This window comes from Nicotiana tabacum, chromosome 15 (assembly GCF_000715075.1).
Source record: "Nicotiana tabacum cultivar K326 chromosome 15, ASM71507v2, whole genome shotgun sequence".
In the NCBI taxonomy this organism is placed as follows: domain Eukaryota; kingdom Viridiplantae; phylum Streptophyta; class Magnoliopsida; order Solanales; family Solanaceae; genus Nicotiana; species Nicotiana tabacum.
The window spans coordinates 5,025,178-5,052,652 of record NC_134094.1 but is presented as its reverse complement, the minus strand read 5'-3'; the positions used below and the strand labels follow the sequence as shown (position 1 = coordinate 5,052,652).

Below are 27,475 nucleotides of genomic sequence, written 5' to 3'. Positions count from 1 at the left end.
TTATTAGATACATGAAAGTAATTGCATCTACTACAGGAGAATATGTCTTCATATAATCAATGCCAGGCCTTTGCGAACACCCTTGTGCCACAAGTCGTGCGTTATATCTTACGACTTCACCTTTCTCATTTCGTTTTCGCACAAAAAGCCATTTGTACCCCACTGGCTTGACACCTTCAGGCATTCGGACTATTGGTCCGAAAACTCCACGTTTAAAACAATATAAAACAAGAAGATAAGTAATTGAATAAGAGAAGACAAGATAATTTTCTTATTTCATCAAGTGTTCAAGTGTGTCCCATATCACATTTCATGCCTCTATTTATACTATTACATAGAAGGTTACAAAATGATTATCTTAAATATGACATTAACAATTGATATCACGGGGGGAGATCATGGGGATGGGTTATGAAGGTGTGGGAGTTACAATCATAATAGTGATTAGTAGTGAGAGGTTATTTACATCATGAGTGAAAGTTGTGGGAGTAGTGGACATCCACATTTACTAATAGTTTTACAACAAGTATAATATTCCACCGAAGGGGATTCAAACATACTTCTGTCCTCCTAAATCCGCCCCTAGCCTCAAGGATCCACCTGCATTTTTAAGAAATAATTTAAACATTAAAATTGAAAAGGAAAAAAGCCGATGAAAATCAATTAATAAGAAAGAAAAGAGAAACAAAGAAACTTTGTGGAATTTGATTGTGTTTACACGAAGAAAAAAAAGGGTCTAAAATAGGTATTTGGACCATAAGTGCACACTTTGTCAAAGAATGCAGGTTATCGTTGCTCAATGTGAAAGAAATATGATTATTTTGAATCTAAGTCCAAAATAATGAACTATTGTGAAGTTTTTTGAATAAAAAATCTAAATTTAGAAGTTTCTAAAAAAAAGCTAATAGAAGTTTCCAGAACACCCGCTTCACAGGCCCGCTAGTAAACCATAGCAGTAGCAGTAATTGAAGCTGCCGTCAGTAGCAAATTCCTCAAATTCCTACTTCTTGAATACGATTCAAAGGTATCGTTCTTCTCAATTTGTATCAAAATTCAAAGAACAAAAAATAGGGTAACGAAAAAGCTATGGACGCTACAAAGTTGAATCAACTGAAGCAATTCGTCGAACAGTGCAAGTCCGATCCTTCACTTCTCTCCGATCCTTCTCTTTCCTTTTTCCGTGATTACATTGAAAGGTACCCTATTTCACCTCATTATATAAATAATTTTCATGACTCGAATCTGTGACCTATAGATTATGTAAGTCTAGGTTTGGTATAAGGGTTTCAAATGGCATTTCGTAAGCAAATTTAAGTATATGAATGTATTACTACTACTCAGCATACTGTTGTTCTGGTGTTTGCTGAGTGATTCTCAGCTGGATTTATTTGTTTGATTTTTTTTGGCAGTCTTGGTGGTAATATTCCTCCGGCGGCTGGAGAATACAAAGCGGTATTTACCCTAAATCAGTAAATGTTATGGCATTGTATATTTTATTCTTTTGGATATATTTATGGTTCCACGGTAACATAGGTGGAATACAAACTCTATGAGTTCAACTTTTAAGGTTCTTAACATTGAACTCATTGTACTATTAAAAATGGTCGGTTCATATCTATTACTTGTTGCAATGTGTAGAGCGCCGCAAAAGTACGGAGTTCAGATGAACCCGATGTCGCCACACTAGATCCGCCTTTGCCTGGTAATCGCCACGAGAGTAAATATGTTGTGCCTGGTAAACCCTCGGGCTTTGGTCTAGTGGTAAGAAAGCACCACATGATGTGTGGTTTAGAATACGTCACGTGTTCGAACCCTGTGACGAAAGCGTGGTATTTAAGTGGAGAAGGAAAGAGGGGTGGATCCATTGTCCGTCGAGTTTTGAACCATGTGCCACGAGTTCTCGAGGATTTCTTCGTTATAAAAAAATATACATGCTACATTTGGTTACTTGAATCCTCAGGACCAGCTTGGATTTCATAATTAGCAGGAAATGAATAAGAGAAGTTAAAATGATACGTGAAATCCTTTCCTTGCTTAAGTAGGGAAACAAAATACTTCAATGTCCTTATATTTGTTTAAATAGGGACGATATGACTTCCAAGTTCAAGTCATGAAATAGGGATATACAAGATGACTGGCTGTAATATGTGGGGGTACGTATTGTTTGAAAAGGTAACCTACACTCTTTATTTTATCCAAGTAGTAATTTGTTTTCTCGTGAGCTTCACATAGCCTGTTTAAATTTCGAGATTGCAGTGGGTTAACGACTGGTATAAAAAATAGTCCTAATGTCATGTGTATACAAATATCAAAGCAGAATGGATATAGAGGATTCATATAACTGGCTTCAACAATTCTGGAATAGAGACTTAATTGATTGAGTTATCGGTCTTCTGTACTCCTTCTATATCCATCCATTTTGCTTTCTTTTAAGACCTTAATAAGGAGGATCTTTTTAGATCCATGGTCTAAAATAATTTGTGGTGCGCGCAAGGAAAATAAATGCTTTTCTAGGAATTCCAATTGTCTGAAACGCTGTGCACTATTTTGTTGTGCAGAAGTCTCATGTGGTGGATGAGAGTGATGAAGAAATGGGTGATCTTGAGAATGAGACTCATAAAACAGGGGCTGCTGAAGAGGAAGAGGAAGAGGAGCCTGAGATAATTGAATCTGATGTTGAACTGGATGAGAGCGATGTTGTGGACCCTGACAATGATGAGCCACAACAGGTCTGGCTAACTGACATTACCCTTTTGCTTTTTTGCTATGGTTCATGTTTACATTGAAACAGTAAAATGAACTTTTCAAGTTTAATCTTCTAGATGGGGGACCCCTCTGTGGAGGTTACTGAGGAAAGCCGTGATGCCTCTCAAGAGGCCAAATCTCAGGCCATGGAAGCAATTTCTGAAGGTGATGCTGATTGATTTGTAGACCTTCATACTTTCAGCGTGTATTAATCAGTTGGCGTTGCATTACTCATGTTTGTTGCTTGTTGTTGATAGGTAAGCTAGAAGAAGCAAGTGAACTTTTGACAAAGGCAATTCTCCTCAACCCTACTTCAGCAATTATGTATGCTACCAGAGGTACAGTTTGCCATATGCTTCTCGACTTGGATATTATTTTTGCTGGTTTCATGTTATTACATTATTCAGTCGCATTCATTGAGTGACAATGTGAAAGTCTTGATGTTAACAGCCACAGTGTACATCAAAATGAAGAAACCAAATGCAGCCATACGAGATGCAACTGCAGCCTTAGAGGTTGATCTTACCACTTGATTTGCTTGCCAAGAATCTGATTCTGGTCTTTATTTTTTTATTTTTTGTGTATTCCAAATATCCGCATTGAGTGATTATTACTACTCATAGAGCCTTTATGAGGAAGTATCCTGAAGGCCTCAGCAGGTATATACTTGTCATATGCTTTTCCTGCTCGGGGAACAGATGGATCATTACATGCATAGTCAACTTTGTGCATTTAATGCATTATTTCTCATTCAATTGCTCTTACAGATCAACCCTGATTCAGCTAAAGGATATAAATCACGTGGCATTGCACGAGCGATGCTTGGACAATGGGGCGAAGCAGCCAAGGATCTTCATGTGGCCTCCAAGCTAGACTATGATGAGGAAATTAGTGCTGTGCTTAAGAAGGTTGCGTCCAGTGATATAATGTCTTATTTTATGGATGCTAGTGTTCCTAAGCTTTTTATGTTGTGTTCATCATGATAATTGTCAAGTGATTTAATTACATATATCTGTGTTGCAGGTTGAGCCTAATGCACGTAAAATTGAAGAGCACCACAAGAAGTATGAAAGGCTGCGTAAGGAACGAGAAGATAGAAAGATTGAGCGTGAGAGACTACGAAGAAAGGCTGAAGCTCAAGTGAAACCTCAGTTACTTGTTTGCTTATATATTGGGCTTTTTAACTTCTCTGAACTCTTTTGTGATTTATATCTCAGGCTGCTTATGAAAAGGCCAAGAAGCAAGAAGAATCATCATCAAGGAGAGCTGGTGGCATGCCCGGAGGCTTCCCTGGAGGCATGCCCGGGGGCTTCCCTGGTATGCCCGGAGGCTTCCCTGGTGGCATGCCCGGGGGCTTCCCTGGTATGCCTGGAGGATTCCCTGGAGGCATGCCTGGGGGCTTCCCTGGAGGCATGCCGGGGGGCTCCCCTGGAGCCATGCCCGGAGGCTCCCCTGGGGGCATGCCTGGAGGAATGCCTGGAAATATTGACTACAGCAAAATATTGAATGTAAGTAGCTGTACTTTTATACATTCACTTGTGATGCTTATACCATTAATTATGATGAATAAATGTAGAGTTAGTTTGCTGAGGATTGTTATCAGAAAGTTTTTTCATTACTATGTAAACTGAGGAGTCATCTATTCACATTTTCTTTTTGTATCAATTAAGTTAAAACAATCTTTATGTTTTTTACTTGTCCAGGACCCTGAACTAATGGCTGCATTCCAGGACCCAGAAGTCATGGCTGCGCTACAAGATGGTAATTTCCTTTGATCATAATTCATTCATTTTCTTTATTCTAGTACATGGATTTCTTAGATAATGTGTGTGCGTGTGTATATAAAAGAAGATTATCAATTATGCAAGATCCATAATCATGGTTTTGTAATTAATGTCCCAACGCCTTAAAGTGCAAAGAATGTCATCCTATTAGTTTGGTGTGATTGACTGACATTCTATATAATATATATTACACTGTTACCTCCCAATTAAGTACCTCTTATTTTGAAGTATTTCAAAATAAAGCGAAGCTTCTGCCATCGGAGCATGCACTGTACTTTAAATTATATAAACTATATAATACCTTGGATCCGTATTTCCATTCTCAGGATCATTTTACCATGTTCTCCTACTTACTACGAAAGAATTTTATAAAAGAGTTGTATACCTTATGCATAGGAATTGTTGATCTATATGGTTCTGTTTAATTGTTATGTTCTGCAACTTTTTATCTTGTGCATCTTTCATTTCTTCCAAGGTATGATGGAGGAGTTTCCTATCCTTCTCCATTTAGGAGAGTCTATTCAGACTCTTTTTTCGGCTTACCCACGTTGAACTCTTTTGTTCAATTGGACATCAATGGATAATTATTAGATTTAGCAATGAGAATTTCCTGTGTCGCTAGCATGCATCAGAGGTGGATGCAATGTATTGGTACACCAGTTTCATTTGAATCTAGTACTTTTGACATGGAGTATAAATTTATCTATAAATATCCACTAAAATTGCAATAAATTGTATGTATGAACCCATAATTTTAATAATACAATGGGTGCAATGCTAAGAACTTTAAAGGTTGAACCCATAGAACAAATCCTGGATCTGCTTCTGCATGCAATAATCCGTAGTGCCCTTTTGTTCCTTCATCATAGGTCATATACACCTTGGAACATTTGCTTTGTGACTTTTAAGTAGCTGCACGAGGTTGAATGGTTGAATGTCATATGTGATTGTGTATACCCGTGAACATTGATAATACCATCAAACTATACTTAAACTGTATACATGCTATATGATTGAACTAATAAATATCTTTTTCTTTCAAGTTAACACTTGGTAAGGTATCCCATGTACTGATTCTCCATTTGATGTCAATCATATATTAATGCCAGTTGGTAACACTATTAGAAACTAGTTTCTGGATCATCACAGAACAGGTCTAATAAGCGCTGCTAGGCTGCATGATCTATCCTATAGCTCCTACACAAAAAGAAAACTAATTAAGAAAAGTATCCATAAACGGATAATTATGAGAGTTAATTATGAAGACAAGCAAAACAACTACTTCCTCCGACCCAATTTATGTGACACTCTTTCCTTTGTAGTCGGTCTCCTATATTTAGTAACAATTCAACTTTAATTTTACCTTTTTACCCTTAATGAGATGATTTCTATTCACACAAATTTTTATAGTTTTAGATTACAAGGTTCATAAGTCTTCCTTTATTTCTTAAACTTCATACCAAGTCAAACACCTTCACATAAATTGGGACAAAGGGAGTATATGGGTAGGGGTGCGTCCCTCCATATACAGTTTGTTGTTGCATAGCAATGTATCTTGTCTATCTCTATTCTTGTTCCTGTGCTCATTGAGGTGTTGAAAGAGGAGATAGGTAAACTGTTGTTGATAAACGATATTAGTTGTCATCTTAGAAGGGAGTAAAGAGATTTAAGGTAGTATGGTGTGGAATTTCTAGTCTAGTTGGCTGGATAGGTGGTGCTTATACTTCTTATTGCTTATGAATGAAATACGACTCCATATTGCACTTAACCCTAATGCTTCCCACATATATACGTAACGATATTACCTGCTACTAGAGCTTTTAGGATATTCAACTCACTGTCCTTGACTGTTCATGGCTGCTTGTTTTGCAGTGATGAAGAACCCAGCTAATCTGGCCAAGCATCAAGCAAATCCCAAAGTTGCTCCTATTATTGCAAAGATGATGAGCAAATTTGCTGGACCAAAGTGAGAGTTTTCCTTCTTTGGGTGTAAACTTGTATCGTCAAGCAGGTGCACTAAGTCATGCCCCAAATATGTCTCTCCAAGCATATATTTAAATGTCATGCATCGATTGAGTTGATCAACTTCAATAGGTTACTTGGTATGGGCAGCTACCTTATACTTCAGAAGCCGAATGGGCACTTATCATATGGTTTGGATCTGTTCTTTTTTGTGTCGAACCATTTTTGATGCAGTAATAGTTGGTTATGATTAACTGTTCCATAGCTTCCATGGGTTAAATATTCCGTACTGGCACAATTCAGGATGGCAGGGCAAGCTGTGACCTGCTAAGCTTGTGACCTACTAAGCTATTGACCCGCCTTGCCTTGACCTATTTAGCATTTTCTCAAGTTTTGCCATGCCCTGCCCCACCCTATTAAGCCCTGTTTAGACCCTCCTTCATTCTTTAATTTCTTTTTTCATTTGCAAGATTCTATTCTAAGTTTTTATAACTTTTTGACCTTTTTAATGATGTTATAACTCCCCTTGCCATATTTATTTTTTTTCTAAAAAAGTGTTTTGACCTGCCCTGCCCTATGCTTGCCCGTTTAAGTATTGCCTTACAATTAGGATTAAGTGTGGTCTGTATACTTTTCCGAAGTACAACCGGCTCACTAGGAGGAGACAAGTCCGCAGTAGGAGCAGGGTCAGGTGCAGGACGTGAATTAGCTGGGCCTGATGTTGGGCGCGGACGACGATGATAAGGCAAGAGTGGTGTTCCTGTTACTGGGGATCTAGGAGGAGTAACACTAGATTCCTCAACTCTTGGTAACTGTAAGACTTAAGAGACGCTAAAGACAAACCCAAAAAATTTCTATGAAAATAAAAGATATACCTTTAGGGAGACGGAAAAAGTCGTGACTAATTTGAAATTGGACTTGAATGTTTCTGAATAATGCTTGAAACTATAAGCTTCCGACATATGCAAGTTTCTAGTATCCGGGCTAGCTTGCGCGTATCTCAACTAATTTTACAGAATACCTGCTAGCTCTTATCAGCAAAATTACCCGATAGTTCTGTCTACCAAAACTTAGACAGGAGTTTCTTCCTATGACTTCTTCACCAACATCTTCAGAGACAAACGGAACAATTTGGAAGCACCAACGTATAACTTAATCCGTCCGTCAATAGAGTATCTAATTTTTTATGATTGTTTCGTCACTGAGTATATATATATAGTTTAAGTCGAAGATAATGAATGTTGCTGTATTCATGTCTAATTTAAGTAGCTAGATTAGCCCATGCGTTTGATTGGTTCGGTTTAATGATGTTTGCATTACATACAAGTGATATCATAATATTATTCTTTAGTTATACTTTTTCAGTTTTCTTAATCTTGTTCTGTCACCCAAATAGTAGATATAAGAAATCCAATAAATAGGGAGATTAAGTGATTTGTTAGCTAATCAATCGCTTTAATTAAGATGGTGCTTAAGCCATATTGGTGGGGCTTTTCTTACATTAGAGGAGATCAGATTAATTAATGACCATAAAACATAACGTAGATGTAATGCTCTTGATAAAATTACCTTGCTACATATAGATTGGTCCGAAGATTCCCTTTAGGATTAAGGAAAATTATGTCTTCTGAGTTACATTTTTGCTCTAATTTTTCACCTTATTTCAAACAAACAAATAAATAAATATATCAAATATTACTTCCTAAGAAGCAAAACTTAGGGTGCTTCTTAGAAAGTCTTTCCGCTCTTAACTAGAAGTCTCCCATTTGCACTTTGAGAAAGAAGAACCGTGTGACTTAAAACACTTTATCCTCTTAATAGCTTGCTCCTAAGTCCTAATCACCTTAATAAGAGTTCTCATTTTCTGGCTTTGTGGGGGTTGGTAACAGCTGTGCATGTTAATTTTTATATATATATATATATATATATATATATATATATATATATATATATATATATATATATATATATATAAGCCGGCCGTACTTGTGATGGTATTTCATTAATCATGTCCAAAGAGTCTCTGAGTGTACATAGGCCGGGTCAGAGGCGGATCCAGGATTTAAACCTTATGGGTTCAACTTTTAAAATTTTTAGCATTGAACCCATTACATTTTTAAAGTTATGGGTTCGTATCTACTATTTTTGCAATTTTAAAGAATTTTTACATATAAATTTTTACTTCGCGTTAAAAGTTATGAGTTCAATTGAACCCGCCGAGTATATTACATCCGCCCCTGGGCCGGGTTGGTTCGGGTTTTGCAATTACCAAACTAAACCAATTGTGTCGGGTTATTAAATCTAAAGACCAGACCAAACCAACAAAACTTGGGTTTTTAATCTCGGTTTTCTTGAGTTTTCGGGTTATTCAGAGTTTTTCATTTTTTTTCCTCGTAACACAAAACATATAATTTGTGCCCCAAATATTTCTTTAATCCTAGTAAGATACAACTATATAAGGTGCTTTTCAAGAAAATAATACAAAATATGAGATGTGTGCATTTATCCTAAAATATGCAACAATAAAGACAATAAAATCATGTAATATAAATATTGCTAATTAAGAAGTCATAATAAAAATAAACATAATTTAAAAGTACTAAGTGATGCTAAAATAAGTAGACTAATAAGAGAATATTAATTACATGACTAAACACTAAAGAAAAAAATAAAAATAGGTTATGCATTTTTATCTAAATCATTGCAAAACAAAAAATAGATATTCAATACATTGCCATTCCTAGTATTCAATTGAATGTCTTTTGTTAGCATTAGTATTGATCTGATTTTGGTTTGGGATTTTGTTAGCATTATTTGAGTTACTAATATTAATGGCTATAAAACTTATTGGAACATTCAAAAGTACTAAGTCCAACATTGAAATAATAACTTAAAAGATAAAATCATGAAAAAATTTAAAAAATATTTATAAATTACATCACAAACAAGTATATTTATGTATTAACAACAACAACAACCCAGTATAATCCACTAGTGGGGTTTGGGGAGGGTAGTATGTACGCAGACCTTACCACTACCCTGGGGGTAGAGATGCTATTTTCGATAGACCCTCGGCTCTCTCCCTCCAAGAACTCTCCACCTTGCTCTTGGGGTGACTCAAACTCACAACCTCTTGGTTGGAAGTGGAAGGTGCTTACCACTAGAGCAACCCACTCTTGTCGAACTCATAAATATATATTTAATACATTTATGTATTAAATATATCTAAAATGTCTATATATGTAATGCCGGGTTGGTTTGGTTGCGGTTTGACTTTTTTAGTTAAAACCAAACCAAACCAATTATGGTCGGGTTTTATTTCCCAACACCAAACCAAATCAAATCGAATCATAGTCAGATTGTTTTCTTGGTTTGACTCGAATTATCGATTTGGTGCGGTTTGTCGATTTTCTTTGTATACCCCAACAGTTAGGCCTATGTTGCTACGATATTATTCCAAGAAAGCGGGTGCTTTAGCTTTAGAAGTTCGGCCCTTTTTTAGGATCGTAAGGGGGAATGACTTTTTCTAACACATATTCAGTTGTACCAGAAAATTTCTGATAATTTAAGGATCCGTCGACGTATTCTACCTATATCTTTTAATTCTTTCATGTTCATGATCAAAGTACAGTGTAAACGAGATAGATGATAACGTCTGGATTTTTTTAATGTGATTATTAGATTGAGGTCAAAAACTAAGAATTTGGTTTTCTACCTGCTCCCATCTGTTAATTTAAAATAATATTATATACATCCATTTTGTGCGTAATTGACAATTTTTGTCGTCTTATATAATGTTAATGAAGAGAATGAATTTTTTCTCAAGAAATCTGTTTTTTAAGACAAGTACTTATTGCAAGGAAGTTTTATACGAACATTGTCAATAAGATCTTTACATTTCTAACCCAATTAGCTAACTTAAACAATAATCGCAATGGAAAAATCTAGAATTAGTCACGACTAGGAGACAAAATTTGAGGTACATACGTCATTTCTTAACAAATATAAGAATATGTTTTCTTTATCAAACATATACGCATACGTATAGGTTAATTTTGTAGACGATGAAGTAAAGAGTATACTTAGTGGTGTCACACAGGGTGGAGTAAACCTCTTTCGCCTGAAAATTATATTGTATATAGCCAAATCTATACATACAATATATACTGTATATATAAGGTCAAAACCTGTTTAGTTACTTGTTTCTGTTCTCAATTTAGCTTTTCCCTAATAAATATTATGTATTAGTAATCGGGCTCTGAATTTACTTTTATTCATATTTAATTAAAAAAAAATATTAATACAAAGATTTAAACTAAAACTATTGAATTTGACTGAATCGATACGTAACCTGGCCCTGCTTTGGAGTATATTCTATCTTGCAAGTTACTACACAGTTAAACATTCTTTACCCTAATTATAATGGATAGGCCGACGATGAAAATTGTTTGAGAAGCTATTGAATAATATTCCAAACACTAATGCAAAACCATACTGATTAATGAGAATTAACTAACATGATTAGCTAAATCTCTGATCATCTCCTAAACTAATTAAACGGTTCGATCAATCTACCCCAGAAGCGGATACATAATTTAAATAGTTTAGGTTCAATCTTTAAAGCTATTAACATCGAACTTATTATACCTTTAAAATTATTGATTCAAATCTAATATTTGACGAGATTTCAAAAATTCTCATATTTGCACCTATATAATTTCGCGTTGAAAATATTAGGTTCGAATAAATTGACAATCGAAGCTGCATCCGCTATTGCTAGCTAGGAATTAAGGTTGATAATCAATGACATGGTACAATATTATTTCCCCCAAAAGATAACGAGGACATAGAAACGTGGTGGAGTCGATAACATCACAAAAGGAATTGTTATTCATGAGTAGCTTTCACAAAAATAATAATATTTGATCTATATATATACAATATAATTTTTCAGCAAAAAAATATTCAACTGACGACCCTTCTGCATATGTAGCTCCACCACTTGGGATTAGAGTGGGTTATTTACTCTTCTAAATTACTCCTACATAAATATGGTATTTACATATGGTTAATAATTAAGCCGATAATGTAAAAATAAATAAATCATACACTATTAATAAATAGAAGTTAACTGATATTAGTTATAGAGTTAAAGTTATATATACCGTCAGAGTAAACTATTTTATACCATCATACTATTTTTAACTGTTATAGATGGTAATCTATATTATTTTGTAAAATACAAATCCAATATTTTAAGAAGACGTATCTGTAGATAATTTTTGGATAATCTAATAGTATAAAAAATTCTTTACACAGACCATATATACGTCTGTTTACTTTAGTATGCAATTGAAAAGTTACTAGGAGAAAAGTGAGATCATCACCTTCACAAGAAAAGTTGTTAGGATTATATAAAGGTGGGTAGGAAAGCAAATTATCATACAAATAAAGTTTCTTTTTCTCTCTTATGTTATCTTAGTAAGAAGCTAGTGATGGGAAGACAACCTTGTTGTGACAAACTTGGAGTTAAAAAAGGGTCATGGACAACTGAAAAAGATAAGAAACTCATCAATTTCCTAATTTTTGCATTATTTTAACACCTCCTAAAGTCATTAGTATTTTGTTACTTTAATTATTTTTCCAATTTTTATGTCTTTGATTGCATATTTTCTATCATAAAAATACCAAAAAATGGTTCTTTCTTCATTTGTGCATTTTAGGAATTAACTAACTATTCAATTGATTAATTAATCTAGTTAATTGATCATTTGAATAACTTACTTAATTAATTTATTTGTTTGTATAAATTTAGTTTAATAAGTAGGATTAAGGAAGAAATTGGGCTACATTTGAAAGAGAAAGTGGCCAAAAGTGCAAGATGAGGGGCTGCCCTTGAAAGGGTCTGAAACGACATAGTTTTGCCTCACAACTACGTCGTTTCATTAAGTGCCCCAAGATTAAATCTCACCCATTGATCACTCCTTGATCTAATGGTCCATATTTGATCTCTCAAGAGGTATTCAAAGCCTCAAAAATCTGAAAAATTCCCTCATTTCCCCATAACTCTTTCTCTCTTCTCTCTCTCTCTCTCTTCTCTCTCTTCTCTCCGCCGCCGCCACCGCCGTCGGAAATCGCCCACTAGCGGCGGCCAACCTCCAAACACCTCCAAATTCACACCATGTAATCTCCACAACCTTCTCTTTCCATATCTCCAAACCAAATCCTTCAAAACCTCCTCAAACTCCTTGAATTTTAGATCTAGGAAACTTTAGCCTCCAATTTTTTGCCCAAAATCTTCAAGTTCCGGCTACTATCACCCCAAAATACCTACATCAACGGATAAAGCTCATCAAGACCTACCTATTGATGTCAATTCCATCCCGAAAATCCGGCAACTAAAAATTCGGCCAAATTCCGGCGATCACCTCGAACGCTCTCGTTTGGTATACCCCTATTCTCGTTTTCTTTGTCTATTTTTTCTAATTGTATTGTATTTAGTTTATGTCTAGCATAATTTATGATTATTTTATTTATTTATTTTTATTATTATTATTTATATTATTTATATTTTTATTATTAGTTGTGTTTAATCTATGTTAGCTTAGTCGTTCATAGTTATTAATCACTGATAATTAGTTATTCATTAGTTTTGAAATAGCTATTCTCTTAGTATGATAGTTTATGATAAAAGTTTCAAGTGCTTAGTGAATTTATTTTTATTGGATTTGAGTATTTGAATTTTGTATTGATAAAAGCTGAAATTAAAGAAGGAATAGTACAAGTTTGGTTGTTTTTACTGTGCAAAGACTTTGGAGTGCAAAACTCAAAAGTCATTATGTGGTGACAAATACAATACTTTTTGACAGCTTTTGAAAAGTGTTTAGCACACAAAATCTGATATATTTACCTATTTAAAGGGTTATCCTTACTCACTGAAACTCTATCTTATACTGAGGGAGATCTTGAGAGTTGCTTGAACACACACATATGGTTGAACAAAAAATCAGCAGTTGAATACTTTAGTAAGCTGAAAATTTTTGCGCTTTTGTGAGTGAATCTTAGAGTGCAAACTTTAGAAAAGTAGAAGTCTTCTTTAGAGTTAGTTTTGGGTTTCTTCTCTAAAGTTTTCGGGATATTTAAACATGATTTGTTGCTGGATTTCTGCTGATTTTGTTGTTGTTCTCTATCGCCTTCTGTTGCTAAGTCTCATTCTTCACTGCTATATTTATTTTCTGCGACCAAGGTTACCTTTAAACTTTGTAATGCAGATTTTTTAATAGCAATTGAAGAAGATTTGAGCATGTTTAGATTACTTAAAACATATGTAAGGAAATTTACTATATGGATGAATGTTGAGGTTTCAATCTTGAAATCAAGCTTTGGATCACAATGTTAAATCCATGACCTTTTTTTTGTCTTATTTATTTATTTCCTCTTAGCACTTCTCTATTAACCTTTAAATAGTATTTTATGAGAATCTTGATCATGTTGTAGAAAATAAAATTGTTAAAGACTTGATGAAAAGTTTGAAAGTGGGCAGAATATATTAGTTTAGTATTTAATAAGATTAGGCTAATAAGAATAAATGGCCAAATGAACTAATATGTTGCCCATTTTCACTGATAACAAATCTGACCCATTTTTATTTTTAATAAGCAAGGGCTGACCCAATGCCAAAGCATGTTCAAAAAGGGCCATCAGTTTTGATACTCAAATAGTTGACCCATTCCCTTTTAAATCAATGGTTGTCCACTCTTTAAAATAACAAGTTAGCACAACTTTTCATATTTTTATTTTAGTCAAATAATCTCAATAAAAATCAAAATTTTCTTTTATTAAAATAACTTTACAACTTAGTCTCCTTAATAATTAATTTAAACGCTAGGCAATTAGTAGGCATGCTTTAACTTCACGGGCTCGCTTGCGTAGCGTGATATTATTTTCATTAAATTAATTTAATAATCCCATGTCATACCCATTAGTTTTTATTTAATTTTTAATTTAATTAATCCTTTGCTAATATCGCGGATTCGCTTGCGTAGCGCGATAGTTGATTTTTAATAATTTTTAAGAATTAATATTTTCAAATGTAGTAATTTCTTGAAAGTACCACAAATAATTGGTTGTCATGATTTCTGATTTGCTTGCGAGGTACAATTATGATGAGTTAATTAATTTTATTTTTTGATCACGCATTCGCTTGCGCGGCATGGTTATGACAGTGTAATATTATCCATTTTTTTAATAATCAAGAAATAGAAGTAGATAGGTAAAACATAAAAATTATATAAATTGCAGTTTTGTCCAAAATTAAGTCAAGCCAAATGTAGTCAATAAAGCGACTGTGCTAGAACCACGGGACTCGGGGAATGCCTTACACCTTCCCGTTCAACAAAATTCCTTACCCGAACTTTGTTTTTTTGTAGACCAATAATAATAGAGTCAAACCTTCCTTTGACTAGGGATTCAAATAAAAGGTGACTCGGAACACCCAAAAACTCAATTTCAAGTGGCGATTCTATAAACAAATTAATCCCTATTCAAGTTTGTCAGTTTAATTGAAAAAACTCTTTAACCTATAACAATCCATAACACATATATCTTTTTGGGGTAGAAAAAGGGTGTGACACTCACAAATGGCCAATGTTGTTAGCGTTCTATCCCTAAACTCGCCGGCCTTCGATGCTGCGGTAAGAGTTGTCGCATCCGATGGAGTAATTACCTTCACCCTGACTTGAAAAGGGGCGTTCTAACTCAAGTCGAGGAGAAATTAATTATTGATCTCCACTCCCGTCTTGGAAATAGGTATTATACTTTTTTTTTTAATCTTCGTTCTCTAAAATAAAAGAAAGAAAATTAATTTTGTTTTTCATACTAAAATCGAGGATTCAACTAGCTTTTGACGATTTTCACTACATTCAACTTGATTCTCTATCTATGTGCCCTTTATGCCTCGTCATTTCTAAGAACACTTGTTGAACTTTTTATACCAAATAAACAATAGTCTTATCATTCTTTTACATACATCAAGTAGTAGTATTTTTATCTAGAATTTCTTATTTTTGATTGATCATAGTTAAGCATTGTTATTTAGTTAAGCATTGTTATTTGCTTTTCTTTTTTCCCTTCCTTTCTCTCTATGTTGTATATTTTTCATGAACATGTTTTATGCCATAAGTTTCATTTCTAATTTTGTTAAATTTTTGTAATGATTGTTATGAGGTATTAACATATTGTATAGTATTAGGTGGTCCAAAATTACTGCAAGATTACCGGGAAGAACTGATAATGAAATTAAAAATCATTGGAATACTCATATCAAGAAAAAACTTCTCAAGATGGGAATAGATCCTATTACTCATGAACCGCTCAATAAGGAAACAAAGCCAAGTAATCAAAGTACCAAAACTGGTCATCAGCAGGTCCATGTAGTACTAGAGAATACAAATGTCACAGCACAGAGTACAAATGTCGTAGCTGAAAGTACAAATGTTACAAAAGCAGTCACCTCCTTAGAACTAGAGAACTCATCAATATCTTCATCTGATTTATCTTTCTCCCCAAATGAAAACTCTTCTTGCATTACTGATGAAACTCAGCTTGTTCTTGACACCTTTAATGAAGACGATACGCTGCTAGATACCCTACTGCATACTGATATTGCTCGTCTCGTTGACTCCCCATGGGAATTTTCAGCTTATGCTACTACTCAAAAGAAAAATTTTGATAATAAGAATTATAATTGGTTATTGGATTGTCAAGATTTTGGGATTCAAGACTGTGGCTTTGATAACTTCATCGTCGAAAATGGACATCTTCTTGAACACAACAGATGACATTGACAACAAAAAGTAGTTGCAGATTTTACAATAAGTATAACTAAACTTCAATCCCAAGCAAGTTCGAATCTACTGTATGAATTCTTACTATCTATATCGCTCCATTGAAGCATGTCTCAATCCCTGCAGATTTTCTCAGACGAAAAATCAATGGGACTAAAGAAAATCTAGCTAGAATTTACAACATAGTGATCTTTTTACATGCTTGTTTAATTGTTTACTAAGGTATCATGTCTAGAGTACGTACTACATAGTTAGATTTTGTTTATATTGTACAATATTTATAGAATATATTGTCAGAAGGGTAGAATGTCTATAGGTTACGAGTTCGAACCATAGAAACATCCATTAATACTTGTATTAGGGTAGACTATCTACATCACACTCCTTTTGATGCTGCCTTTTTCCGGATTCTATGTGAATACAAGATGCTTTGCGCACTGTGCTGCCTTTTATATTCACGGAAGGGTCCAAAGATAAAGTCTCGGATCAACCATGCACAAAAAATGAAAAATGAAATTGTATATAGCTAGTATGTAGTAGCAATAGTTAATAGGAATTACTCCCATGCCAATGATAACTTTGAGGCAAATTATAATGGAGTTCACGAGTATATATCAAGAAAACTTTGTAAATATATTGTATATATCTATGTTGAAATTAATAAAAGATAATAACACTTCTCTGTTATAAGAAAAATCAAATTATGGTGGATGTCTACTCTTCCTCCGTGATCTTCTCAAATGCTTAATGACATATTCAATGACATATTTTTCTTCACTTTTTATGCCTATATAAATGCCTTGTAATAGATAGAAAAATACACACAATTGAAGAAGAAAATCTCTTCCTTCCTCTATCTCCATTTCTTGTTCATGTTTTACTAAATTGTTTTTATTTCACAACAACATGTATTGTTCATGTTTTACTAAGTTGCTTTTATTTTATAACACGTTATCAGCACGAATTGCTTATTTCATGATCTTCTACGTCAAGACTATGTAAATTATAAGCAGACAATGAGATCAAGTACAATAAAAAATGTCTTGGATGATAATACAAAGATAAGTTTTACGTCCATCTAAACCCATTCATACTTTTATATCTTTGCATTAACTTTATGTGCAGTGTTTAGTAAAAAATATTTTTTTTCAATTGTATCCAGTGAAATAAAGAACTGGAAAGGTATGTCTTTATTTGCTACATTTCTTATAGGACAAAGATAATATTCCAACGTATATATATGTTCTGACCTTTTACATACTATGATAGATAATTATTAAGGTAATTTAGTAATAATATTTTTACCATAACATGATGTATTTCATTGAAAGCAAAATTGGCATATATCCTAACTAGCATTTTTGTTGCAGAGGAACTGTTTCAAGATTGAAATAGTTATATATGTCTTCTTGAAAGTTAATTTACTTATGCCTATAATTAAGAAGTAATAATATTTTAAAGGCTCGAGTGCGAGTCCTAGTGAATTTTGGCCTATTATGCCAAAGATTGGGGGTAAGACGATGGGTTCAAGTCCCAACGCACTATGTTGATGAAAAGACATTGGATTCAAGTTCCAGTACATTATGGCCTAGCATGCCTTTATATAGGTAAGGCATTGAGTTTGAGTCCTAATGCACCATATTGATAATAATAATAATAATAATAATAATAATAATAATAATAATAATAATAATAATAATAATAATAATAATAATAATAATAATAATAATAATAATAATAATAATAACTAAATAAAAAATAATATAATTTTCATGAAAAAGCATGAAGCTTGTCCCACTTGATTTTCTTCATTCTTGAAGTGAATGTGATAGCAGTGCATGATAAGTTTAAATAAAGACAAGTGGTTGACCAATGAATGTGAGCGTGCGAAAGGCCAAAATAATAATAGTTACCACTTTATTATGCATAATAATGTACTTGTACATAGTTGGATAAATACTACAACTCACCTCTAAGGGATGTTTGAGACAAAGAAAGATAATGAATATTATTGTGTAGTTACATGAATATATCATTGGTCGCATGCATATGATACGCCAAAAAATATTTTGTCATGCCTTATGAAAGTTATTAAAAGCAAAATTAAAGCAAGAAATTATTTTGCTTGTGACGATTTTGAACATGATAATTATTACGATATGATTCTCTTTGTGAAGGAGACATTCATTATATGGATGGTATGACAAAAGATCTTATAGTACAAAAGCAGTTAAGAGCTCTGAAAGAACTAATTTATTACTACCCGGATGAATAAAATTATTCATGACATTAATATTGTAGTAAGTCTCAAAAGAAATATTTTGATTTACAAATATATTAGCCAAGGTGGTTGGCATATTGAGACTATAAATGAAAAGAAGATTGAATATCTTTATATTACTATAATCATACCGGGTAAATATGAAAGGTTACCTAACTTTTCTTTTATTTGTACTACACAAGTATAAACATGATGATGCAATCACAAGCCACAAGTAAACTAGAGGTTTACTGAAATAAATATTAGTTGGCATGACCGGTTGACCATCTCGGTTCAATTATGATGCGAAAAAAATTAATTAAAAATTACATTGGCATATATTGAAGAAATATAAGATTCTTCAAGAATTCTCTTGTGCTGCTTATTCTCATGATATACTAGTTAAGGTTGGAATGAATCCCTTGATTTCTGGAACGAATAAATGGTGATAAATATATGGGCCCAGTCACCTTCCATGTGGACCGTTTACTATTATATTATTTTAATAGATGCATCTATTCTATGGTCACATGTGCATTTGTTATCAACTTGTAGTTTGGTTTTTGCAAGATTGATTGCTCAAATTATTAGAGCACAGTTCCAGAATATAAATTATGATGATTTATCATGATAATACTAGTTTAAATCCAAGTTGGTTTAGCAAAAATTGTATGCCTCAAATTATATCTAAATCATTGGTTATGAGAACAAAATTGCCAAAATAAAATTTGATATGTGATGTATTATTTAATATACAACAACACTTGTACGCATCTAGCCAAGTTATGATAAGTTCTCCCTATCACAATCGGTTCAGGGTCAGGAACCAAATAATTTCCATCTAGAAATATGAATGTGCTATATGATTTAATTGTTCCACCACAAAGCACAAAGATGGATCCCCAAATAAGGCTGTAAGCACGTAATATTTTACCCGCGTAACTTTTAAAAGTAATATTTCAAAAATATTTGTTTATTTTCATTTTTAATAGGATTTCAGTCAACTTTTATTTTTAACTTTAAAACATAAGTTTGAAAACACAAAAATAGTTCTATAACGTTTTTTTAGCTTATTAGTATTTTATAATATTTATAATATTTTAAAAACATATAAAAAAATATTTTTATTTTAATATATAATTCACTTTAATAATGTATTCTTATTAACTGAGATTAATTAGTATATTTTGGTAGTATTTTTTATTTTTTTTTATTCAATGAGAAATAGTTGAATTTGGACCAATTGGGAGCTCATTTTCGGATTTTAGTAGTCCAGCAAGACAAAGACCCATTCTTCCCATCAAACTTCTCCCTTAATCATAACTATTGATCTACTTTCATCCAAGGGTCAATATCACTCTCCACTACCATATAAAAACTAAATTAATACCCAAAAATCCTAAGTTGATTCTCCCACTTCAGCCACAAGAGACACGCACAAAAAAAGAGAAAAGAGAGACGAGGACACCCTTCGGGAGATCTCCAAAAAAGGAAAACCAGCCGCACACCTTAGCCATTTTTCCACAGCACCCCACCCCTAAACTTTTCCCCTTTCCGTTTCTTTGGAGTTTTGAGAAAGAAAACCAAAAATGAATAGTTTGCTTTGCTGGTAAATCTCCCGATTTCAAAAATGAAAAGAAAACATTCACCCCTTAGTTTAGTTCGCAGTTGATCTAGTCATCTCTAAGAAGAAAAATAAAAAAATGGAGTGTAGCATGAGGTGGCTGTATTTGGTTTAAGCTTAAGGAGTCCGACGTATTTCCGTCGCCGTTCGTGGTTCACGGTTCCAGCTCTCGTTGCCGTTTCTATTGTATGGTCCAGATCTGCTTCGCCAGAGTTCATTGTAATCAAACTCATATATTGAAGAAAGCTATTTAAAGGTCCCTCTCTTCTCTCTTCTTATTTTCACGCTTGCTTATATGTTGAATGATCTAAGAGCAAGATAAGTGCCTTGTGATTAGTTGTTAAATTAGGGTAGTCTTAAAAGCTCTTAAACCAAAGGTATTAGAATTTCTATTCTTATATCCATATATTATTTTACAGTTCTTCTGATACTTTGTAGTAGTATATTTTGAAAATTTAATTTATTTTGTTGGCATTCTTCCTTTTTAATAGTATATCAGTAGGTTATTTCCAACATGGTTTAAGGTTTTCTTTGGTTGTCACATTTAGGAAAAATATTTAATCTCATAGATTTTGCTTTTAATTCGTAACTCGCAGTATTATTTCCTTTAGTTTTTGGGATCTTTAGTTTACTTATTGAGATGATTTAAAATTTGTTAGTTTTGGCATGCTTAGACAGTTAATACTCATAAACCTACATAGCTTCTTTAGGCGTTATTAATAATAAATCATCGTAACTATGGGTACGGTTCCCCCGGCATAGTCATGATACATAATCCCAATTTGGGTGTGCATTTCATGTGACCCGACCATAACTTCAAATAATAATAATTAAAATAAACACGTTGTGAATCACGGATACATTTCACGAGGCGTGATTTGCGATGTGTACAAAGTAGCAGGTGCGCGATATCGCGACTTGTTCTAATAAATTCCGTGATTGTTTAAAATGATTAAAAGCGGTCAAAAAATAAAAACGCACAATAAGTTTTTAAACATGTAATAAATAAGATAATTAAGCTAAGTATTAATTGTTACGCGACCGTGCTAAAACCATGAAACTCGAGAATGCCTCACACCTTCTCCCTGGTTAACAGAATTCCTTACCCGATCTTCTGTGTTCGCGGACCATAAATAGTTCCTCGATTTGGGATTTAAAAATAAACCGGTGACTTGGGACACCATAAATTATTTCAAGTGGCGACTCTGAATTAAATAAATAATCCCATTTCGAACAATGTCACTTTAATTGAAAAAACTCCTTTATCTCCCTTTGGAAAAAAAAAGGAGGTGTGACAGCTCTGGCGACTCTGCTGGGGAGAAGAACCCAGAATCTCTGGTTCAGGGTACAAAATTCGAGCTTAGATGACTATTTTACTTGACTTTTGTTGATTGTCTGATATTACATATTTGGGCCTAATATGCTAATTACCGCTCATTTACCGCTTTGATATTGCCGTGAACTGTATATAAAACTGTTACGGCACCCTTCTTTTCTCTAAGTCTTCTAAATCTTTTGGGAAGCATGCGCTTCGCGTGGCTTCTTTTCTGTTAGAGTCATACCCCTAATTTTAGAACTAGAATCGGACAAGTTGCAAAGCCGGTGAAGCTTATGTATTCCCGGTACGCTGGCTCCCCCTCGACTCGAGTTGTCCACTCGGGTAAGCCTTGTCTAGAACTTCACACCGTAAGGTTTAAACTTAGAAGAACAAAGCCTTATGTCAGATCCCTAGTGGGAACGTTTGTTTGCATCACATGCATTTGACTTTGGGGACTCAACACAGGAGTTGGGTCCGTCTAGGACAGGTGTACCCAAATTAAAAAGACCATCCTGATGCATCTTACGTGCTACATGCGTAATTGTTTGTTTCGGCCTGCATGTTGACTGGCTTCTAGAATAGGAAAAAAAAATTTAAAAAAACGAAAAAAAGAGTGTGAGGTAGGTATTTGAAACATTTCGAAACTCTGTCGAAATTTTGAAAAAAGAGAGAAAAAATAAGCCAATATTTTCAAAAGTCAGTGTTTCTTCTGTTTCTCAAAACTGCCGAACTACGCGGGTCTGATTCTCACCGGATGTGAGATACGTAGGCAAACTTCATCGGTTCCGGCCCACAATTTTTAAAAATCTAAAAATATTTTTCTTTACCTCCTTCTTTAGAAAAGTCTTTCTTTGAGACCCCAATTATTTTTCTTTTTTAAATAAAATCCAAAAATATTTTCGTTTAATTCCTTCTTTAGAAGTCTTTCCTTCGAAAATTCTAAATACAAAAAAAAATTAAAATCAAAAATATTTTCTTCCTTTATAGAAGTCTTTCATTCAAAAAATAAATTCAATCAAAATTCAAAAATATATTTTTTTTTCTTTTTTGGAAGTCTTTCTCCCAAAAATCCAAAAAAATAAAAAATAAATCGAAATTCAAAAATATTTTCTTTCTTCTTTATAAGTCTTTCTTTTGGAAATTAAAAAAAATTCAAAATCCAAAAAAAGAAGAAGAGAAAGTTAGTTTATTTCCTTATTCTTGATCTTCCCGAACTACCCATACCTGATTTTCGTTTTTCGAGGCGGGATACGTAGGCTGCCCACATAGGGTCCGGGAGACGCACTTCCTAGTTTGAGTTATTCAGTTTCTAGGAGATGCACTTCCTAGTTCAAGTTTCCCCCCTAGGAGACGCACTTCATAGTATGGGTCTTTCAGATTATTCTTTTAGGAGACACACTTCCTAAATTTAGATTTCAATTTTGGGAGACGCACTTCCTAGTTTGGGTAGTTTGAGTTCATCCCTAGGAGACGCACTTTCTAGTCTAGGTCTTTCAAGTCATTCTTTTAGGAGACGCACTTCCTAAATTGAGATTTCACTTCTAGGAGACGCACTTCCTAATTTGGGTAGTTTGAGTTCATCCTTAGGAGACACACTTCCTAATTTGGATCATTCAAGTTTCACCCCTAGGAGACACACTTCCTAGTCTGGGTCTTTTAGGTCATTCTTTTAGGAGACGCACTTCCTAAATTGATATTTCACTTCTAGGAGACGCACTTCCTAGTTTGGGTAGTTTGAGTTCATCCTTAGGAGACGCACTTCCTAGTTTGGATCATTCAAGTGTCACCCCTAGGAGATGCACTTCCTAGTTTGGGTCATTCAGGTTTTATTTTTAGTAGACGCATTTGCTAGTCAAACTTTTCTTGGTTTTACTCACAGTAGACGCACATCCTAGTCAAGTCTTTAGTTCTAGTCTCATCATTGCATCCTTCATCGATAGCATAAGTGATTTACAGTTTTGCTAACAACTCACAAATCTTCCTAGTGCAAACTGGGGCAGAAAATTTTATTTGTTTTGAATGATTTTAGGTTCAAGTCAGAAGTACCAGGAGCCCGCCTGAAGAACATGGTCAACTTTTAGTTTTCAAGTTACAAGTCAGTAGCAGGCACCCACCTGGAGAATGAGGGAATTCATTTTAAGTTCAAGTCATTAGCACACCTAGAGAATGAGGGAATTTATTTCAAGTTTTAAGTTAGCATGCGCCCACCCGAAGAATGAGGGAATTCATTTTAAGTTTTAAGTCATCAGGCGTCCACCTGGAGAATGAGGGAATTCATTTCAAGTTTTAAGTCATCAGGCGCCCACCTGAAGAACGAGGGAATTTATTTCAAGTTTTAAGTCAGCAGACACCCACCCGGAGAATAAGAGAATTTATTTTAAGTTCAAGTCAGTCGCAGGCGCCCACCTGGAGAATAAGGGAATTTATTTCAAGTTCAAGTCAGTAGCAGGCACCCACCTGGAGAATGAGGGAATTTATTTCAAGTCTTAAGTCATCAGGCGCCCACCCGGAGAACGAGGGAATTCATTTCAAGTTTAAGTCATCAGGTGCCCACTTGGAGATCGAGGGAATTTATTTCAAGTTTTAAGTCATCAGGCGCCCACCTGGAGAACGAGGGAATTTATTTCAGGTTTTAAGTCATCAGGCGCCCACCTGAAGAATGAGAAAATTTATTTCAAGTTCAAGGCATTTGCAGGCATCCACCTGGAGAATGAGGGAACTCATTTTAAGTTTCAAGTAATTACCAGGCGCCCACCTGGAGAACGAGGAATTCATTTCAAGTTCAAGTCAGTCACAGGCGCCCACCTAGAGAACGAGGGAAGTCATTTCAGAATTCACTTAAAGTTCGAGTTAGAGGCACCAGGAGCCCGCCTGAAGAACAGGGTCAGCTTTCAATTTTCAAGTTCGAGTTAGAGGCAGCAGGAGCCCGCCTGAAGAACATGGTCAATTTTCAGTTTACAAGTTCAAGTTAGAGAGGCATCAAGAGCCCGCCTGAAGAACATGGTCAACTTTTAATTTTTAAGTTCAAGTTAGAGAGGCATCAGGAGCCCGCCTGAAGAACAGGGTCAACTTTCAATTTTCAAGTTCAAGTTAGAGAAGCATCAAGAGCCTGCCTGAAGAACATGGTCAATTTTCAGTTTACAAGTTCAAGTTAGAGAGGCATTTGGATCCCGCTTGAAGAACAGGGTCAACTTTCAGTTTTCAAGTTCAAGTAGAGACAGCAGGATCTCGCCTGAAAAATAGGGGCAATCTCCAGTTTTCAATTCAAATCAGAAGTAGCGCGAGCTGCCTGAAGAACAAGGTTTGCAAGCTCAAGTCTACTGCAAGTTCAAGTTTATTTCAAGTGCAAGCAGCAGGGTGCCCGCCTGAAGAATAGGGTCAACTTCCAGCTTTCTTCAAATTCAAGTAAGCAGGATGCCCACCTGAAGAATGGGGTGAATTTTCAGTTTCATATTGAAGGATCAAGTGGAGATTCAAGGAAGATTCAAGAGAAGAAGTAGATAGGATCTTGTATTTTTCTTTTATTTTTGTTGTAATTTTTGCTTTCAATTCATGATGTAATGACAGGGACCACGGACTGGAACCTCGACGGAACCTCACTCGACTCTCTCATCATTTTCACATACTCTATCACTTCATTAACTTCTGAACTACACGTGGCCTGAATCCCACCCTTCTCCGTATCCCAACAACCCAAACGCACTCATGTAGATACACGAGAGAGAACAGAAGATCAGAGGCAGAAAACGGACACCCCCTCACAAAACCCTATCCGCCGATTTCTTCTTATCCATTCCGTCTGAGCAGCTACCCCCTCCCTCACCTCAGTCTCAGCAAAGGGACCGAAAGCGCACACACACATACACACAAAGACAGACATGTTCATAGTTTCATTCTCTCCTCGGCTTTGCTATCCGAAGTTCCATTTCGACATTCCCTTCTAAGCTTCCTTTTTGCGTCACTCAATTGAAATCTGAAGGTTCTAAAAAGTTTTTGAGTGTTTCAGATACGGATCTGTGTATGCGTGCTCGCTTTGAAGTTAATCTCGCTGCGTTTTCATTGTTGATGTGCTGTTTCTGTTTCTGTTGCTGGATTTACCCCTATATTTCAGACCTCATTTGGTCATTTTCTGTCGATTTCTTGTTTGAGGTACGCCATACTCATATATGATCCTTTGTCGAATTCATAATTGAAATCTGGGTTTATTCGTGTTACATGTTTGTTTTGAATTCACGGAGCCATCATGTTTAGCTATTAAATTTGTTTATTGGTTTTTTTTTCTGTTTGGTGTTTACTACTACCTGTGTGTTTGAAAAGCCAATTGTTTGTAATTTCAATTGTTGAATTTATGATATCTGGGTTCAAATTTGCTTAAAGCAGTGTTACTATTCTGATAGTTTATTTATATCACATGTAAGATTTATGGCTCAATTTGTTTTGGACTATATGAATATAGGCAACTGGTCTTTGGCATTTTAAGAATCCTGAGCCCAAAGTTAATTTCTGTTGCATTGGTACATGATAAAAGAGTTCTTTTTGTATATTAAAATGGAGAATATGTCGAATATTAGTTGTAGATTTCTGGCGAAACTAAATGACTATTGTGATGAATGCACTGGTTGTGATTTTCCTTTTTCTAATATCAAAATATCTGAATGGGATTGTGATAATGTATGCAAAGGTATTAAATCCGCAAAATTGAGATGCTGGTGCTCTGCTTTCAGGCACCGCTTTGAATCGGCCCATATTGGAGACTAATAATGATTAAGTCGAACACTGATTTTAGTTCAAATTAGATTATGTGAATAAAATCAAACGTAGAAAGAAATAATCATGAATATCGTAGCTTGCTTTAGACATGATTAATAAATCATCGTGACTATGAGTATGGTTCTCGTGGCATGGTCACGATACATAAATCTCATTCAGGTGTGCATTTCATGTGACCCGACCATAATTTCTAATAATAATAAAAAATAAACGTGTTGTAAGTCACGGGTGTGTTTCACGTGACGCGATTCACAATGTGTACAAAAACAAACGAGTGTGTGACATCGCCACTTGTTCAAACGAATTTCATAAATACTAAAAGCTGTTTTAAAAGTAAAAAAAATGCACAATAGGTTTAAACATGTAATAAATCAGATAATTAAGCTAAGTATTAATTGTTAAGCGAACGTGCTAAAACCATGGAACTCGGGAGTGCCTCACACCTTCTCCCTGGTTAACAAAATTTCTTACCCGGTCTTCTGTGTTTGCGGACCATAAATAGAGTCAATTCCTCGATTTGGGATTTAAAAATAAACCGGTGACTTGGGACACCATAAATTATTTCAAGTGGCGACTCTGAATTAAATAAATAATCCCATTTCGAATAATGTCACTTTAATTGGAAAAACTCCCCTATCTCCCTTCGGGAAAAAAGGAGGTGTGACAGCTCTGGTGACTCTGCTGGGGAGAAGAACCCAGAATCTCTGGTTCAGGGTTCAGAATTCGAGCTTAGATGACTGTTATACTTGACTTTTGTTGATTGTCTGATATTACATGTTTGGGCCTAATGTGCTAATTACCGCTCATTTACCGCTTTGATATTGTCGTGAACTGTATATAAAATTGTTACGACACCCTTCTTCTCTCTAAGTCTTCTAAATCTTTTGGGAAGCGTGCGCTTCGCGTGGCTTCTTTTTTGTTAGAGTCATACCCCTAATTTTAGAACGAGGATCAGACAAGTTGCAAAGTCGGTGAAGCTTCTGTATTCCCGGTACGTTGCCCCCCCTCGACTCGAGTTGTCCACTCGGGTAAGCCTTGTCTAGAACTCCACACCGTGAGGTTTAAACTTAGAAGAACAAAGCCTCATGTCGGATCCCTAGTTGGAACGTTTGTTTGCATCACATGCATTTGACTTTGGGGAGTTAACATAGGGGTTGGGTCCGTCTA

At 34.8% G+C, this 27,475-nt stretch overlaps 1 protein-coding gene, 1 long non-coding RNA gene and 1 pseudogene across 2 annotated transcripts; all 3 read left to right on the top strand.

Moving 5' to 3' along the window:
- The first annotated feature begins 908 nt into the window (after positions 1-908).
- Positions 909-6,751, top strand: LOC107784193 (FAM10 family protein At4g22670). The gene is made up of 11 exons (XM_016605274.2): positions 909-1,196; positions 1,410-1,452; positions 2,559-2,729; positions 2,823-2,910; positions 3,003-3,083; positions 3,196-3,260; positions 3,513-3,653; positions 3,769-3,885; positions 3,963-4,253; positions 4,449-4,506; positions 6,402-6,751. Exons 1-11 carry the CDS (start codon positions 1,087-1,089, stop codon positions 6,497-6,499), a joined length of 1,263 nt encoding a protein of 420 aa, XP_016460760.1. The 5' UTR covers positions 909-1,086; the 3' UTR covers positions 6,500-6,751.
- Positions 6,752-11,917: 5,166 nt separating this feature from the next.
- Positions 11,918-16,349, top strand: LOC107784189 (MYB-like transcription factor ODO1; annotated as a pseudogene).
- A 3,648-nt stretch (positions 16,350-19,997) lies between these two features.
- Positions 19,998-25,752, top strand: LOC142169403 (uncharacterized). Its single transcript, XR_012699104.1, has 2 exons — positions 19,998-20,476; positions 23,568-25,752. It is a non-coding gene; the product is annotated as an uncharacterized LOC142169403 (long non-coding RNA).
- Positions 25,753-27,475: the final 1,723 nt, after the last annotated feature.

Excerpts from the sequence above, each read along its gene's own strand:
- LOC107784193 (XM_016605274.2), top strand. The coding sequence starts at position 1,087 with ATGGACGCTACAAAGTTGAATCAACTGAAGCAATTCGTCGAACAGTGC. Across the intron at positions 2,730-2,822 it reads ACAATGATGAGCCACAACAG|ATGGGGGACCCCTCTGTGGA; the intron begins GTCTGGCTAACT and ends TTAATCTTCTAG. Across the intron at positions 3,084-3,195 it reads AATTATGTATGCTACCAGAG|CCACAGTGTACATCAAAATG; the intron begins GTACAGTTTGCC and ends TGATGTTAACAG.